At 33.0% G+C, this 18019-nt stretch overlaps 1 protein-coding gene and 1 pseudogene across 1 annotated transcript in view; both read right to left on the reverse strand.

Moving 5' to 3' along the window:
- Positions 1 to 748: 748 nt before the first annotated feature.
- Positions 749 to 18019, reverse strand: part of LOC128178969 (organic cation transporter protein-like) — a 32986-nt gene continuing 15715 nt past the window's right edge. Inside the window, exons 4-10 of the mRNA XM_052846415.1 lie at positions 8846 to 9000; positions 8406 to 8574; positions 7628 to 7852; positions 7073 to 7296; positions 6666 to 6847; positions 5629 to 5786; positions 749 to 2007 (exon numbers count right to left, since the gene is read on the reverse strand). Coding sequence (XP_052702375.1) covers positions 1914 to 2007; positions 5629 to 5786; positions 6666 to 6847; positions 7073 to 7296; positions 7628 to 7852; positions 8406 to 8574; positions 8846 to 9000 — 1207 coding nt within the window. The 3' untranslated portion in view covers positions 749 to 1913. The remainder of the gene's footprint in view (positions 2008 to 5628; positions 5787 to 6665; positions 6848 to 7072; positions 7297 to 7627; positions 7853 to 8405; positions 8575 to 8845; positions 9001 to 18019) is intronic.
- On the reverse strand, positions 15023 to 16362 carry LOC128178970 (uncharacterized; annotated as a pseudogene).

Consider the following 18019-nt stretch of genomic DNA (forward strand, 5'->3'; position numbering starts at 1 on the left):
AAGCCCATTAAGGAATATCGGGTTAAATTCCTGCCTGCAAATACAATATTTATAAAAAGGTGCAAATGTATTTGCAGGAAGTTTTGATCTGATGATTTTTTTTTCGAGCTATGTCCCTTTATTGGCTTATTTATGCATAAATAAAATGCTTCTGCTTTCATTTTCTATTTAGTAAACTTGAGATTATTTTTAAACATGCTCTTTACATGAAGACTATAAATTCGCCAAATTTAAAATGTCACATCAAATAATGTCTTTGCTACATTGTTTTGGACCTTTGAAATGAAGATAAGATTTTATATTTTACTTTTATCTGTTACAATGTAAAAAAATTTTTTTGGCTCTTTTATGTAACAACGGCAAATATCAAAATCATAAATAGGATTTTTTTTAGGTGTCTGGTAGAATATTTAACTTTTTTTTCGTAAAATGCATTTTTTTTTATCTGCTGAATGTTTATTCTTCCATAATTATACAAAAACACAGCTTTAATATCAAAATATTGAGTTTCTAGTCAATATGGTTATTTTCTGACATGTCAACATTAAGTTCTGACAAGTTGACATAAATATCTGACAAGTCAACATAATCATCTGACAAGTCGACATAATCATCTGACCAGTCGACATAATTATCTGACAAGTGGTGGCAGATCTATGCCACCATACATATCAGTGTAATTTTTTTTCACTAATCGTGAAACTTAGGAATCAGTTCTGTGGCTGATGAGCTACTTAATTTCTCGGAGAATCTGATTTAAACAAATCAAAAGTCCTTATTATTTTATTTAGAATTGATGTTCAAACATAGAACACGAGAAAGGGGAAAAGGATACAAATTAAATCAATATAAAATTTATAACAATAAGATAAATCTTATATTCACACATTCACACTAAATACCAGATAAATTTTACAATTTTCTCGTTGAGCACTACAAAACTTTTTTTTCTTTCATTTTCATCTTGTAGAAAAATATTCTTAACTCTGTAGACAAGGGAAATCCGAAGCGACACATTCAGATTAACATATATACTGTTTGTAAAAAAAATGTTTGTTACTAAAAAAGATAAATCTATATTTCAATTTATCATTAAACACAAAAAAGCATTTAAATCACATCATAGTTTTTATACTGGTATGAAAACTGTAAAGAAAAAGTTCTCATTTGTGAGACATAAAAGCATTTTTACTACAAACGCCCATTAACAAATAAGACAAAAAAGGCGCTATATATACATCGTGAATAAATTGAAAAATCAAATCATTTTGTAAAAGAATATTTTTAAGAACACGAAATAAGAAAAATTTAAAAAGAAAAATGCTTTGCCTACCTGATTGGAACGAATCAGAAGTACACATCAATAAATTTAGAATTGATCTTTATTTAAGAAACGCAAGACAGAAAATGAATTTGCTTAATCGCGCAATGTCGGACTTGCATGATTTGACCAACCAGGTAGCGCGCTTAATAATTATAATTATTTACGTATACCTTTTTGGGTTCCCTTTGAAGCGTGACACCCCTCATTCAAAGGACCGAAGGTTTACGTAACAGATTAAGTTCAACCGTAAATGAAGCTTATATATGAGGAATTTTAGGTGTAATATTAATTGCCAAAAAGATATAATTTCAAAAGAATTGAATCTAGAAAGAATTTACAGTTGATTGGCGACAACAAAGGTGTAATAGATATTTTTGTTGTGAAAAAATCTTTCCAAAAACACTTTAAATGAGAAATAAAATAAAAGTCAAACAAAAGAAAATGAGGACAAATTATTGATTTGTAGCATTTTTCTGAGTGTTTAAAAAATCTTTCGATGGAAAAAATAATGATCAGCATAATATATGATATTTAAAAAAATGTAGCCTGTTACAAAACCTATAACTGTTCGATGACCAAACTTATTTTATCAGTTATTCCTGTCCTCATCATTGCTATTTGTTAATTCCATCATTTCACTTTCTGAATGGTTTGGTCCTGAACTCTTGAACGATCCATTGTTCCTAAAAAAAGAAACAAATAGTTGTTAAAAAGTAGTATCAACAGGTGTTCGTTCTGATAATATAATTAAAGGAAATAAATCTTCCTAAATTAAGTTCCTTAATAAGACTCCTTTTTATGCATAATTTGTATATGATGAAGAGATATATTTTAATTTGAACAATATTTTATTCAATATAGTATATTGAATGGGATAAGGCAGCAGGTCTAGCCTATTTAGCCCTCTCCCTACACTAAGTCATAATGAACAAATTGAAATATTTAAATGTTCAATATTGATAATACAACACAGACCATAGAAAAGATACAAATAAAGAAGAAAAAAAGATAGAGCACCTTTGCCCTCCCCCCCCCTTTTTTTTTTTTTACCTAAACCCGAGTTTAAACGGAAATATTTGCAGCTACAACAGGATTTTTGAAACCAAGGTACTGATTTTATAATGGTTGACGTAACCAATAACTTGTTATAAGGTAAGAAAATCTGCATTAACAATTAAACACACATACTATATGTGCATAAAGACAAATGATGCTACAAGTCCTGGCTACTTCCAGAAAATCCTATGCATCAAAGTTTAAATAGTGTAACGCTACTGAAGAGATATCTGCGGATTTGAAAAGAAATCTAGTTTTTATAGATGTATTTTCAACTTTATTATTAATATGTTTTACGATGCTACCGTTCTGGCGAGCGCAGCAAGAATTACACATACCTTGCATCAGTGTCAACCTAGTGTTATTTAGATATCATCGAACGTTAAAGAATTTTTGAAAGAGTATTGCTCTACAATGAGTATGATACAGTATGCCAAAGGTATTAATTTTAATGGTTATGATAAATAATCGCAACCCCCTACCCCTCTCCCGAGAGAGAGAGAGAGAGAGAAAGCCCGGGCCCTGTTTGTATTCACTGACCTGTGTAATTCCCCACTTTTAAATTAAATGGTTTGACTATATGCAATATCTACATAATTTTTTTAACTGTTTATTTTTTCTCTTTATTCCTTTTTAATTAGTTCAAAATGTCCTATTGTTTATTTCCTTCCTAGTCATATACACGTACATATTTGCCTTGTGTACATGCATGCACAATTAGCTTAAAAATGGATCGATATGACAGTAAAGTTTGGCTCTTGCTAGTATATATTTATATAATCTCTATATTAAAAAGAATTAAAAACAAATCATATGTCAATGAGGCTGGTATCACAGTCTATACTGAAATATTAAAAAGATTTAAAAACTTATCATATCTCAATGAGGCAGGTATCACAGTCTATACTGAAATAGCTAGTACACGCATTACAGATGTTCTTAGAGCTCGATTCGCTCGCCGGCGGCGAGCTGCGCTCGCTATTATGCTATTAGTGAAAAGGGAAAAAAAAACCAAATAATTTGGCATCGATTCAGCGACCACGTTATCTGTAGGCCATACATAGAAAACCTTGTAACGTCTATTTAACCTAGCAGATGTATTTTCATATAGTAATGTCTAATTCCATAAAGGAACAAACAGTACAATTTCCTTAATTTTCAGCACGAAAACGAATGTTAATATGTACTAGAATGACAATTTCAAACATATTAATTCTTTGGTTTAATTGGTTACAGTACTCCAATGGATTCTACATATCCCTCCCTAAACCTTAAGACTTCATTGATGTCGTTTTGATAAGAACCTTAAGTAAGATGATTACTGTTGAATCATTAAATTTTGTGGGGGCCAATTTTCGTGGATTGCTTAAAATTTACATGTTCGTGGGAACGTAATTTCGTGTATTCTTTTATATCTACAAAAGGAAACATGCCTTTTTACTTTATTTTATTAATTCATGGATGATGTTAATTCGTGAATAAGGGGTACCCATGAATTCCACGAAAATTGAGCCACCACGAATTCTAATGATTCCACAGTAAGTATTACTTTCGATTTTCATTAGTGCGATCTTCAAATTAGAGATGCATTAGGTCATGTCAATGGGACAACCGATAAGCACTGTTATGGCACAAATTATTGTAATCTGCAATGTGCTGATATCAATCTTATATTAAAAGATAAAGGTATTAAATTTCCTTTCGAAACAAAAGAAAGGAATAGTCTTAAGTGAAAGTGCGGAAGCCTTGAAAAATAACGACGATTCCGAGGTTTTTTTGGAGACGTACCGTCAAAAGTAAAAAGGTACCCGGATCCACGAAGCACTACATAGAACTAGACGCTCGGATAATCGCAGTCATTTGCCATCAATAGATACTTTTGATTTCGCACCATACCTTCAGAATTTCTGTAAGTGGTCCATAGAACAGTTAAAAAAAAAAAGGAAATCCGATAATGCATACACAATTGTTCTGGTCATAATCATGGTGTCTTGATTGTTCTATGAGGTGAGTGAATGATGGATATAGATGTTTACACGAAGAATAAAAACAGTATCAATATCTTTTACATTCTTACTATATTTAAAATTTTATGATTTATATGTATTGTTACAGATCGTTTGTTCCACATTAAGTGAAACTGTGCCCATGAGACAAAGCAGTCAAGCAGCCCGTATCATCCGTGGATACTGCTTGAACAAACATGACAGCTGTTTCAGCTGATTTTACCTGTGTTGTCTAAGTTTGGATACACCTTTTTTATCCTACATTTTAAAAAAAAAGTTACATGAAATTTGGTATCTGAATTATTTGAACAGTTGTTTTTTTTTTTTTTTTAATCTTGTGACATTTGGAAACACAATGCAATTAATCAGTACACTGAGAAATTGTGGATGATTTTGATATGCTTTAATTCCTCATTTTAGAATTTTTTTGGCAATTGTTTTAGTTGGAACTTGTAAAATTATAACTACATTTTCATTATGTACCACAAAAAGCTTTATTAAGCTACAAAGAAGTGTTGTTTTTATGAAAAATTAAGTTGCATAAAAATCACACAGAAATTCTTACTTTTTGAAAAGTCAATTGCAGCAGCAGTTATTAGAAAATTTCAGATTTTTCTGAAGTGTCATTAAAGTCAAGGACATACTTTATTTTTTTGCACCATTTGATTTTATATATTTATTCATTTTAAGTGAATAATATCCATTTAAAGATGCCTAAAAATATAATAATTTTCCTTATTTTTAAGCTTGTTACCATAGCAACGGTTCTCAATTTTCATATTTAGTTTCTTAATTGCACAATCATAATAGTGTTTACCAAAAAATCCAAGTTTTGCACTTTTTATTCAAATTAAATGAAGAAAACAGATTTTAAAATTTCTGTTGTGTAACCATGGAAACGCTCTAAAAATATGCTTTTCTCCATGAATGTTTATCTTTCTTTTGAAACATGACAACTATTTTTTATAATATATTCTACACTGGAAACCCAAAGTTCTGTATATTACTCACAATATGTTCACAAATAAGCATTAAAATGCCATTTTACATCTTTACCCTTGGTTACCATGGCAACGGGACCACAACAAACAAATGGTGTTAGGCATTTTTACTCAACAAAGACTATCAAATTGTCAAGTATGAAGAAAATCCGTGACTATGCGGGGCCACCGAATTTTGATTGAGGCTATAAATCACATTTTATAATTGGTTGACCTACTTTAAACTTGTTACCAAACGCACCTGTCGACCATTAGATCCTGCTCTTGCTCTACGTCTTCCACCTGCTCAAGCAGCTTCCGTTTCTTGGTTTCCGGGAGTAATATTGAAAGAGACGCAATGATTAAAGTGGCAACTCCGTAAATCATCAATGGTAATGCCGTTTTCATCTTGCCCTCTGCCTGCAAGGATGACATGTTATTTTGGTATTAACTGTGTTGAAATTTAATGGTTTGTTTGAGGAGTATATAGTTTCTCAGACTTATTTGTTTCATAATTTTTGGCTCTTATACACCGATTGGTGTACGATGCCGAGAACTGTTCGACATTTCCCGTCTTTTAACTTTTATGCAGCCGTAAAATCCCTGTTATAACTGTTTGGTATAATTTTGTTTTTATTCAAATTATATAACAATATATAACTTTTATAACTTAATTAGGGAAATGTGATTGTATGACCTTTTAATGAAGAGTATAATGCTAAAATTGCCTGTTCATCTTTTCACGGCATTGTAATCTATAATGCCGGGAAAAAAGCAGGTTTAAAGCAATTCAGATTTTTAAAACGAATATTAATAGGGCATCAGAAGAAATATATTAGCATATGAAAGTTATTGTTCGTTATTTTTTTTTCTAAGCCAATATATATATTATTATGCCAAAATATAAAACATATCTATGATATAATCCCTGGACCAAACCAGGAGGTAATTTTTTTTTTTTATAAAATTTCAATATTTGTTTATTTTAACAACAGTTTGTATATATTTTAAAGGAAAAGAAATCCCTTAGAGCAACAAATACTAGCAATATTGGGAACGTATATTTATCAACTATTTTTCATAAGACCCCTTAGCAAAAATTGCAAGCTTATGAGACGAAAACTTACACGGAATTTGTAAATTGTTTTGTTTTAGATGTAAAAAATCATATAGAATTTAACTACATGTGTATATGCCAGAAAACTATAATAAAAATAGCTTGAATAGAAATGAATAATGATGAACAAGTCCTTTGCATTAAGAATACATCAATATAACTAAAAACATATTTAGACCTACAAGATTGTACATGAATGGCGATGTATTGGACCCCATTCTAGCGCCGAAACTACAACTGGACATAATGAGACTTCGTACGACAGTCGGGAAGAGCTCTCCAGTATAGATGTAGATTTCTCCGAATGCCGCAGAAATACAAAGTTTTCCAATCATAGATAGTGCAATCATGATCCAGTTGTGGGCTAAATAGCGAGATGAAATAAGATACATATATTTAGATATACTTGTTGATATGGTGCTTTTCATAGTTTTATGTTTTTTATTGTTCTTTATTAATCTAAATAAATTATGACATTTGCAAACCTCATCATGCAGCTATTTTACATACTCAAATAGAACAATTTTTCATATTACAATAGAAAAAAATGTATAAGTTTTTGTTTGATTATAAAACAAATAGTTCTCACAATTGTCTCCAAATAAGACAGGAAATGCAGAAGACAGACACGCAACTCCACTAAGAAACATCACTGAAAGATGCAAAGGTTTTCGCCCTGTTCTATCCATTACAAGACAGAGAAGGTAGCCCAGTAATTCCACAAGAGAAGAAAGCGTAAAGTTGATGTATAAGCTGCCTCCTAGCTTTCCAATATGCAGAGTTAATCCATAGTAAAGAGCGGATGTAATGAACCTACATAAAATAAAAATGATATAATTAATTACATCGCAGTGGCGTCGAACAAAAGCAAACGGAAAGACTAATTATCAAAAATCTTGACTAGAATTCCCAAATCATGAAAATCCTAATCGAGGGTGGGGATGCTAAAACTATACTATGACTCCGATTTTCAGTATCACTATTAATATTTCAATCTTTTTAAGGTATTTTGTATTTTTAGGAAAACATTGGGGGGGGGGTCTGAGGCTGAGTCTCTTATCCTAATGGTTTGGTCAAACTTTGCAAAAAAGAATTATAGTAAAAATGAATTCATTAATTAGAATACTTTTATGACATCACTAACCAGTTCAAAAAGACAATTATCCATCTGAGAATAAGCTTTTTGCTGTGGAAAAGCTCTTTAAAGATTTCCAGCAATCCTCTGTCTTTCTTCTCAAGTCTAAAATCCTTCGGCAATTTTTCAAAGTGTACTTTATTAACTTTGGCTGCTTTTCTTAAAATTTTCACAGCTTCGTCATTTCTTCCGCGTGAAAGAAGCCATCTTGGAGATTCTGGAAGGACTCCAGGCCTGAAAAATGCACAAATAAATTGTTCCTTTTACGTAACAAAACAGTTATATTAATCTATTGTGAAGAGACGTTTCAAACAGTTACCAACCTCTAACTTGTACATGTAACCATTCTAGTGTTTGCCAACTACACGTAATATTTGTTTATTTACTAACGTATATAGCTCTTATGTCTGATTTAAATTAGTGGATATTTTCACGCTTTTCATGCTATTGTTTTGGAATTAAACACTTTTGACATAAACTAAAGAAGTAAATATCACTACCAGCGTTATTTATGTTTTACAAGACTACTTTATTGAATCAAGGACCAGAACCTTTATTTAATTATCTCGTGTTTAATACAAATTATCTTGTATGTACAATGTTATTATGTCATTTTAAAAAGAAAACGCGTATAAATGTTGTTGTTTTATTAAGATACACAAAAATGTACTCAATGTGGGCTAAAAGATTAACGTAATCTAATATTTTTTGTTTGAAAAGCAACATTTTTTATATTGTTATCCATTCAATCGAATATGATAGGGAAAATATTAAAACAATAACTTACCACCAATAACAAAGGACAGAAACCATCGGAATACCCAAGGTCAGTTGAAGCCATCGCCAATCTCGTATGAAGTATGCAAAGAACACAAGCAAAAGCTCTCCAAAAACGTACACTACCAAAATCAGTGTTCCAGCAAACAGCCGTTTGGATGGCCCGACCAACTCCATTCCTGTTGTGCAAGACAGTTATTTTAAAATATGTCTTATTATACATTTATATTAATAACCGACCACCGTGGATTTTATTGTGTTTCAACATGTTAAACTATATATACAAAAGTATATCAGATCTTGATCGGGACTACAATATTTACACTTTAAAAACTTAAAATCTTGCACAAACATCGATGTTTGGCGATGTCATCTGAATATAGGTAATTACATTTTATAATACAGGTTTTATAACAATGTGACTATAATGTTTATAAACGATTAAGATACCTATGATAAATGATGCACTGTAAAACACCATTCCTGTCGTTCCGTCCAGGAAGCGAAGAACAATAAACATGTATGCGTTGTAGGAGAACGGCATAATAATGTTGACTATAAACATAACAGTTGACGCAGATACAACCATGAAGCGTCTTCCATATCTAAAAAAAAAAACACCAAAAAAGTGCATTTAACAGGACAACATTTATGCATGAATATTGTTAGGCAATGTCACATGATGTTATGAAGCAGCATGCGCGAATCTATACAAGTTTTTTTTAAAGGCGGTCTGAAGGATAATCATTATTGTGTTTCGTGCATAGACAAACTTAAAGTATTATATCAAAGTAAGATGAAATTTGCAAGTAACGGGCACCTGCCATCGTTTATTTTTCTAATATTATGAAATAAATATCCCTTTCCAAAAATACACAATATACACAACGCAGGCATCTTGGACCTATTTAAACTATCACGGCTTTGAGCTTGGAATTTTGCATTAAATTCATTGATAAAATTATTTTTGCGAACTCTCCCGTCGTATGATCATTCAATAAACATTAAAACTTACAACTTATTAAAACAGCGCGTCAAACTTTTAATTATAAAAACCACCTGTATCTACCCCCTAAGATATGCGAAAGGCTAAAGGAAAGACGGAAGCTAACATAATTGCGTCATATTTTGGGTATTCCCTTCATAAGTTAGCACTGATACACTATGCATATTCAAAAGGCGTCGGTTTGATCAAAACTTATAGTAGTAAATAAAACACAATGTCAATTATAATTTTTTTTAACACTCAGTTGATTATAATTTTGTGTAGTTTTATAATATATATTTACAATGTCACAATGTACCTCCATGCTTACTTTCAATACATTTAGTGCTATGTTTATAATGTTACTAATTTATTGTCAGAGTTGCTTTCCATAGTTTAAAGTTCACTCAACTGGTTTTACTGGATGGGTTCGAATCCCGTGCATTTAGGAATTCAGTCTGGGCGTAGCAATAGGAAAGAGCAGACGTTTTCAACCAGCTCCCTCTCATGTAAAGCATTTCTTCATGTAACATAAACGTTTTACTGACCAGAGTCCAACTATGTTTTTATTTTATTGAGACGGATTTGATGCCGTATTTATTCCTAAAATGGCCAGATAACCTTGTTTTGTATTTTTCGTGAGTATTTGGAAGTAAAGTATGATGAGTATTTGCTCGTATGAAAACAATTAAGTATAATGTAAAAGTGTGTGTTTTGTTGCATTGTAAACATATATTGTAAGTATTCCAAAGTAAGGCGCGTAGTAGTTGCCGTAAAATAAATGTATTTATGTAGTTCACAAGTATATGAAGGTGTAGTACCTGTACGAGTCTAATAACTGTTTTAAAGTATAGTATATGTAGTGAAGTAGTAAAGTTATGAACAGCAAAATGTGCAAATATATATGAACAGCAAAATGTGCAAATATAAGCAGGGTTGGCTGGGAAATACCAGTGGTGGGAATTACCGGTATTTCCCGTCTCGGTAAATATTACTGTTTTTCACTACACTGGGAAATACAAATTTATAATCTTAATTTCTTTAATTAGTTCAACGTAAAACTTATGTTTAGGATATAAGATATTAACAATAAGCATCAAAAACCAATTTATCATACTTTCCCATTTCACAGTCAGTTACATCTTCGCTAGCCAAGGGTTTACGACGGCTTCTCTCCTCTACAACCCTTGGCGGATTTAGTTCTCATTTCGTAGCTTAGAGAAGCGCCTACTAGCGGATAATAAGATAACACCAATTTCCATTACATCATTTTTAAACAATAAGATTGCGCGTATCGAACGTAGTTTGGATTTAGAGAAAAAACAAAAATGGATGTTCGACGAGATTTGCAAAACTTTCAAAATCAGCGAAATTACAGACAACCAGCGAAAAGCCATCGTAGCAGTGATAAATGGTCACGATGTTTTTGTGGGAACAAGAACGGGGAGCGGCAAATCTTTGACATACGAGTGTTTACCCATAGTAAGACCGAAATTTATAACACTTGTGATTGCCCCACTTGTCACCATTATGTCGGAGCAGTGCAGTAAACTGGAGCGTCTAGGATTCCGGTTACGTATTTTGGTAAAGATTATTCAGAAACGGAAAACATCAAACGTGGAATGTATGATTTGTGTTTGGTAGCCCGGAGATTTTAGTAGGCGATGTCACATTGCGAGAGGTTTTGAAGACCCAAGCATGCGCGGATCCAGAAAATTTTTCCAGGGGGGGTCCGAAGGATAATTGTGTTTGCCAGGGGGGGTCCGAGGCATATTTTCGCGATAATTTTACTATGTAAATTTAATAAATTTTCATTTTCCGGGGGGGGGGGGGGGTCGGGACCCCCCCGACCCCCCTCTAGATCCGCGCATGCCCAAGTATACCAAGAAAATACTTAAACTAATTGTTGTTGACGAGGCACATACAGTACACAGTGGTAAGTGGTAAAGTAAATTGTAGTTAAACTGTGTAAAACATCCTTTCCTACAAAACATGTCGTGCCTTGGGGAATCAAAAACGCCAAGGATGGTCAGATGTAGATAGATGCACAGAGGCTTGGTTGTCACATAGTGCAGTTCTTTATAATTATTTTATTAGTTGTTCCCAAAGACAAAATGATTAAAATTGTAAATCATATATTTTTGTGCACCTAGCATGCGCCCCTTCTAAAATTGTCAAATTTAACGTAAAATGAAAGAAATACTATAAAAGTGTACTGAGTAAAAAATACATTTTACCCTGCAAAAATCTCTAGAATCCAGGAGCTTCCGGGGTTTCGCCCCCTGGACTACCATCAGGGCATTGCCCTGGACCCATTGATGGCCTCGAAGTAACCGCAGACCCCCTGCCTACATTTAGCGCTACCTCTAACTCTATATCCTGGATCTGCCCCTGTAAGCAATTCTTGTTTAGGGCCAGTTAATATAATAAACTTTACAATGCCAATTTTTCTATGAATTTTCAAAGTACTTGTATAATTTAGTGCACTATTTTTTTCAGGGGAGAAAGTGATGGTGAAGATGATCCTTTTCGAGTATGGTTTTCTAAGATATGAGAGCTTAGATCCCTCTGTCCTTCGGCATCGATAGCAGCTTTGACAGCAACATCTGGGCCAGTGCAGAGAAGAAAAATTATGAAACTTTTGTGTTTTTAAGCCAACAGTACCATTATCTTAGACTCACCGGATAGGAAAAATATTAAAATCTAATCGCAGTGTATCCCGAACAATGAAAATTTACAGAAAGTGTTTCAATGGTTGATAGAGGACCTGAAAATAAAAAAGACAAGCTTCCAAGACATATTATTTTCTGTGAAAGAATTCAAGATGTCTCCAAAATTTACACATTATTTGTAAAAATCTTTGGAAATAACTGCGATTTATTTGACATGTTCCACAGTAAGACAAGTGAGAAGGTAAAAGACAAAATAAGAAAAAACATGAACACTGATGGGACAATAAGAATTCTTGTGTGTACCAATACTGCAGGGATGGGGGTCAATTTCCATGGTGTGAACAATATTATTCACTTTAATTTACCCAGACAAATGAAAACCTTTGTTCAGCAGATGGGAAGGGCTGGCAGAGATGGTGGACAATCACACAACCTAATTCTCTACAAGACACATAAAGGACACTTGAAAAGAGTTGATCCTGTTTTAGTCAGACTAGCAAAAGATAACAGCAAATGTCGGCATGAATAGCTATGTGAAGCATACTTAGTAGCTCATAGCACTATATCCCCTCTTCATAACTGCTGTGATGTCTGTGACAAAAAATGTGAATGTAAACAAAGTGAGTGTCCATATACTCATAGATCTTTTTTAAAGGATGAATGTGAATCTGAATCATCTGAAGATGAAGAAATTTGTAGACAAGTTTCAGACAATGACAGAAAGATTTTGAACCAAAAAATTATTCATATAAACATTCTTTGTCATTCTCTGCTTGTGGGGGTATTGTTGATATTATACATGGTGTAACTGATGAGCTTGTAACTCTTATAGTGCAAAAGTGTGACAAAATATTTACTCCTGATGATGTTCTTAAAAATTTTCCTATATGGTCTTTCCAAACAGCTTTTGAAATATGCACTATTGTTTCAGAGGTTTTTAGAGATACAGAAATATATAATCTGCTTGAAGAAACTGAAGAGGTAGAATTTTAATGTTTCTTTCCTTTCATTAAAATTTCCTTGATTTATTGACGAGTGTTATAATCATTTTTATGAAAACAACCAAACCTTAGGATTTTGAAATGATGTTAAGGTGCCTCACTACACCTTGAAATAGTTTCTCAAATAAACAAAAAATTACTTGATTATGATAGAAAGCATGATGGATAAGAAATATATATGTCAAATAGGCGAAAAAATGTGTAATTTTAGATAAAAATGATATTTTCAAAAATGTCATATAGTAAACATGAACAAAAGCCCCAGGCAGATTCGAACTCATGATCTGCGGTTCACAAGCCTGATACTTTAACCACTGAGCTCTAACGATATACATCTGAATCGATTGATACAGTTTATCAAAACATTTAAATTGCCATCTTGTGACGTAGTGTCGTAAAAATATAAGTCTTGGTGTAGTGAAGTACCTTAATTGGTTAATCAGAAAATAAAACCTTATTATACCCCCCGCAAACGAAGTTTGGGGGGGGTGGGTATATAGGAATCACCTTGTCCGTCTGTCCGTCCGTCTGTCTGTGCAATCGTGTCCGGTCCATATCTTTCTTATGGAGAAACATTGGAAGTTCTTACTTCACACAAAGATTGCTTATGACTTAAGGGTGTGTCATGACCTTGACCGAAGGTCATTCGGGCAAGGTCAAGGTCACTGGCAGAAAAAATACAAAATTTGTGTCCGGTCCATATCTTTCTTATGGAGAATTATTTGAAGTTCTTACTTCACACAAAGATTGCTTATGACCTATGGGTGTGTCATGACCTTAACCCAAGGTCATTCGGGCAAGGTCAATGTCACTGGCAGAAAAAATACAAAATTTGTGTCCAGTCAATATCTTTCTTATGGAGAGTTATTGGAAGTTCTTACTTCACACAAAGATTGCTTATGACTTAAGGGTGTGTCATGACCTTGACCCAAGGTCATTCGGGCAAGGTCAAGGTCACTGACAGAAAAAGTTGAAAATTTGTGTCCCGTCCATATCTTTGTTATGGAGAAATATTGGAAGTTCTTAATTCACACAAAGATTGCTTATGACCTAAGGGTATGTCATGACCATGACCCAAGGTCATTTGGCCAAGGTCAAAGTCGTTGGGAAAAACAGTGCAAAATTTATGTCCGGTCATTGTCTTTCTTATGGAGAAGCATTGAATGATTTTACTTCACACAAATATTGCTTAGGACCAAAGGGTGCGTCATGACCTTGACCCAAGGTCATTTGGGCGTGGTCAAGGTCACTGGCAGAAAAAGTGCAAAATTTATGTCAGGTCATTGTCTTATGGAGAAGCATTGAATGTTCTTACTTCACACAAATATTGCTTATGACCAACAGTTTTAAAAAAAATAGAGCAGTTGTTATTTATAGAAAATGGACGGTGAAATAGATTCATCCAATATTTTCTATAATTGGAAAAATACACGCATTATGATTTTTATCTTAGCGGGGGGTATCAATTGTGAGCTTGCTCACAGTACCTCTAGTTTCAAATTGATGACAAGAATTCCATTAAATATTGCTATGAATACCAGGTATTTAATTTGTAAGTTATAAATAATGATGATTGGTACATTTTTTTGGTAATTTCGCACTTTCAGAATGTTACGTTGTAGTACTTCAAATTCTTTATAAGCCTATAACTTATACATGTACCGGTAGTTACTGGGTATTCAGCGTGCTGTTTGCTCAAGGAGGCTGGGTGGTTAACAGATTGCCAATCAGATCTACCTAAAGATTATATGGATTTTCTTTGGCCATAAACTTTTGAATAATTCCCTATATCTTAATACAAAGCTCTCTATCTAAAAGAAATTTCTGGTAAAATATTCTACAAATGACCAAGACCACCCAGCCTTCTAAAAGAAATAAAATCATATATGCACAGTAAACAAAAAGAAATTGAAATTTCAAAAAAAATCATTTGGTTACTTATATGTTTATTAAGTACACTTAAGTGAGCTTTGTCATATGAAAAATGGCAAATAACTTTGGAAATGTCTCAAGTGAAAAAGTTGCCTGATAACAAGTTTTAAAGTTTTGTGAAATATTTACAGCTTTCATAAAACATATCAACCAATTTTGGTATGTTTGAAGTAAAAGAAATTGCATTCTTCTTTTCAATTGAAAAGTTTTTCAAAAAATTACAATGTCTCATAAGAAAGTCTCTCTTTATTGTCTGTTAACTATTTATGTAGGTCTGTAACTTTGACCCGAGAGAAGACTTCAGAAAATCCCGGAAATGTACTAAACTCGCACCCTGGTATGTAGTCAAATATTTCAGCAGACTGCAGCTCCTTGACCATAGCAGTGATATCATTAACTTTTGATGGTTCTGGTCTCCTTGTTCCTCCTCTCCCTTTCTTACATTCTTCTTGCATATTCTTTGTGATTTCTTCTTGGATTTGTAATGCAAGAGCAGCAGATCGAACACTTTCATAGGTGGCATTAGCTCCCTGTGCACGAACTTTCTTCTTAACTGCCTGCACTAGCAATTCTACAAGGTTATCATTTGGTATACTGTGTCCTAAATTACTGTGCAGGTTTGCAGTGCAATTCCAAATGTATTCATACGCCATTCTTGGTGTCATTAAGGAAAAGCAGTATGCCATAAACCGAAACAACCAGAGTTGATACTCAACATGGTTGCCAATGCGGGATTAAAGCATTTGGAACTTTGAATTTCTTAGAAGTCTCTCTCCGTCATCCATCTTGTATGCGTCATTTGTGTCCTGCAAAAGCAGAGAACATTTCATGAACGAGGCCCGGTATAGTGCAATGTGATCCTTCTTGGATGAACTGTTTGTGACTTCCTCCATAAAAACCCAATCATGTTCTTTCCTTAGATGTCTTTGCAAGCCTCCAATTGTTTTGAATTTCTTGGTGCATGCTTCACATAAATATTTCTGTTGCCTGGTATCATACATGTCCTGTAATTGTCTGGTCTGTGTGTCTAATGCTGCAATTCTTTCTGAAATGAACAGGACTTCTGCAAAAAAGGAAAAACATTTGATATATACATGTACGAATAAAGTTTCAATATAACTTGTTTAAATCATGACTGAAGTAGAATAACATTTACTGAAAATGCAAGATATTAAAGTAAATTAACTTCAAATTACCATCAGTAATCTTTATGTATTTGTCTAAAATATCTTTGGCAATTTTGGCAATGTAATTCAATTGCTGTTATTCAGGAAGAATATTGAAGAGAGGTTAATAACTGCTGGGTACTAGTATTGCGTCAATGTCCGGCAAATCTAAAAGATGCATGCAAGCTCCAATAATATAGGAATCCAGGCAATCCTCCATAAAAGAGTAATGGGCTCTGAATTAAAGAAATTATATGTCTTGGGTAAATCACAAAAAGAGATTTAGATTATTTTTGTATAGATTAACTCTTTTTTACGGTTAATTACCTGTACTTCTGAATTACTTCTTCAGATCCGTGGACATCAATTCTACCGACAATATTTCTGAGGTGACAAAGACTTCCTTTATCATGCGCAGATGTAGTTTTGTAGAATGTCTGATATATGAACTGCAAAAAAAAAAACAGTGTAAGGACTATTAAAATTAGAAGTTGGCAAAAATTTCTTGACCTTACTATGATCAATATGGCCCAATTCTTGATCATGAAGAAAAAATATGCACTTTAAGGATTGTCTATGCAATTGAATTAAAACTTCCTATTGATAAATATCATAGAACAGAATCACTTCATTTTACAACATTAATAATCCTTGGGCCATCATTAATAAAAATCTTTGTTTCCCATAACTGGATCCTAAATTTTAAAGTTGGATAGCTAGGAAGGTAATTTATTCTGGTAATATTATATAATAATATTATATTATATATATATATATAATATTATTATATTATATTTTGACATTTGCAAATTCAAATTCGAATACATTTCATTATCTATCCATCTATCAATCATTATCTATTTATCTATCTATCTAGATAGATAGATAGATAGAAAGATAGATAGATACAACTCTAAAGCAAAAATAAAAATATATAACTGTTTGCCATACATGCAAGAATTGTTTAAAATAATGATGAACATAATAAGTTGGAAATTCTAAAACAAATAAACAACAACTGCAACAACTAACAACATGGCTCCTAAAAACTGTAAACAAGGAACTTCAAACAACAACAACTAACGACATGCCTTCTGAAAACTGTCAACAAGGAACTTCAACTTCTCAATGAAATACCAAGAGCAGGTTCATCATTCGATGCAAGCCCTCTGGTCTGCGGACAACTCCAGCAAGTCTCTCAAAATCTGTCTGGCCATTTAACATGGCAAGCTGTGCCGAATATGCTCTTTCATTTGTTAACACATCACCACCAAAAACTTTTTTTTAAATAACTGATGGATTATCATCATCTGTTCTTGGTATGTAATTAGTATGGATATTCTCTAAGATGCTGATCATATCTTCAGCTTTGTTCTCACTTTTATCCAAAAGGTCAAGTATGGCAAAGTCTGATTTCCTGGATAATTCTTCCAAATGAAGATGTGATATAAACTTGGGCAAACAGTTCTTATACTTTTTCAAGCAACCAATATAATTCACCAGGACATGCATGATGTGGAAAATGAAATCCCTATCCAATGTGTTACAGTCATTGATATTCGGAACAAATGTACTGTTCTCTACTGAACTGATCTCAGCTATTGGTTGCGAATCATATAGTTCTGGGTTTAAAACTCGTTTTTTCAAACCGACAAGCAGAAACCAATGCCAGCTTTTCCTCCGCCTGTCTTTACTCATTTGTGAAGGATTTCTACTTGTGTCGATGTTGTCCCCAATAATATCACTACACTGCACATGAGACATACCTGTTTTTTTCTAATTCAATCTTTTCTCTCAGCATCAAACTTTCGATATTTTCCGCTTGTCGCTCAAGTAGTTGTTGCTTGTGTTTGGATGCTGCAGAGAAG

This window comes from Crassostrea angulata, chromosome 3 (assembly GCF_025612915.1).
Source record: "Crassostrea angulata isolate pt1a10 chromosome 3, ASM2561291v2, whole genome shotgun sequence".
NCBI classification, from domain to species: domain Eukaryota; kingdom Metazoa; phylum Mollusca; class Bivalvia; order Ostreida; family Ostreidae; genus Magallana; species Magallana angulata.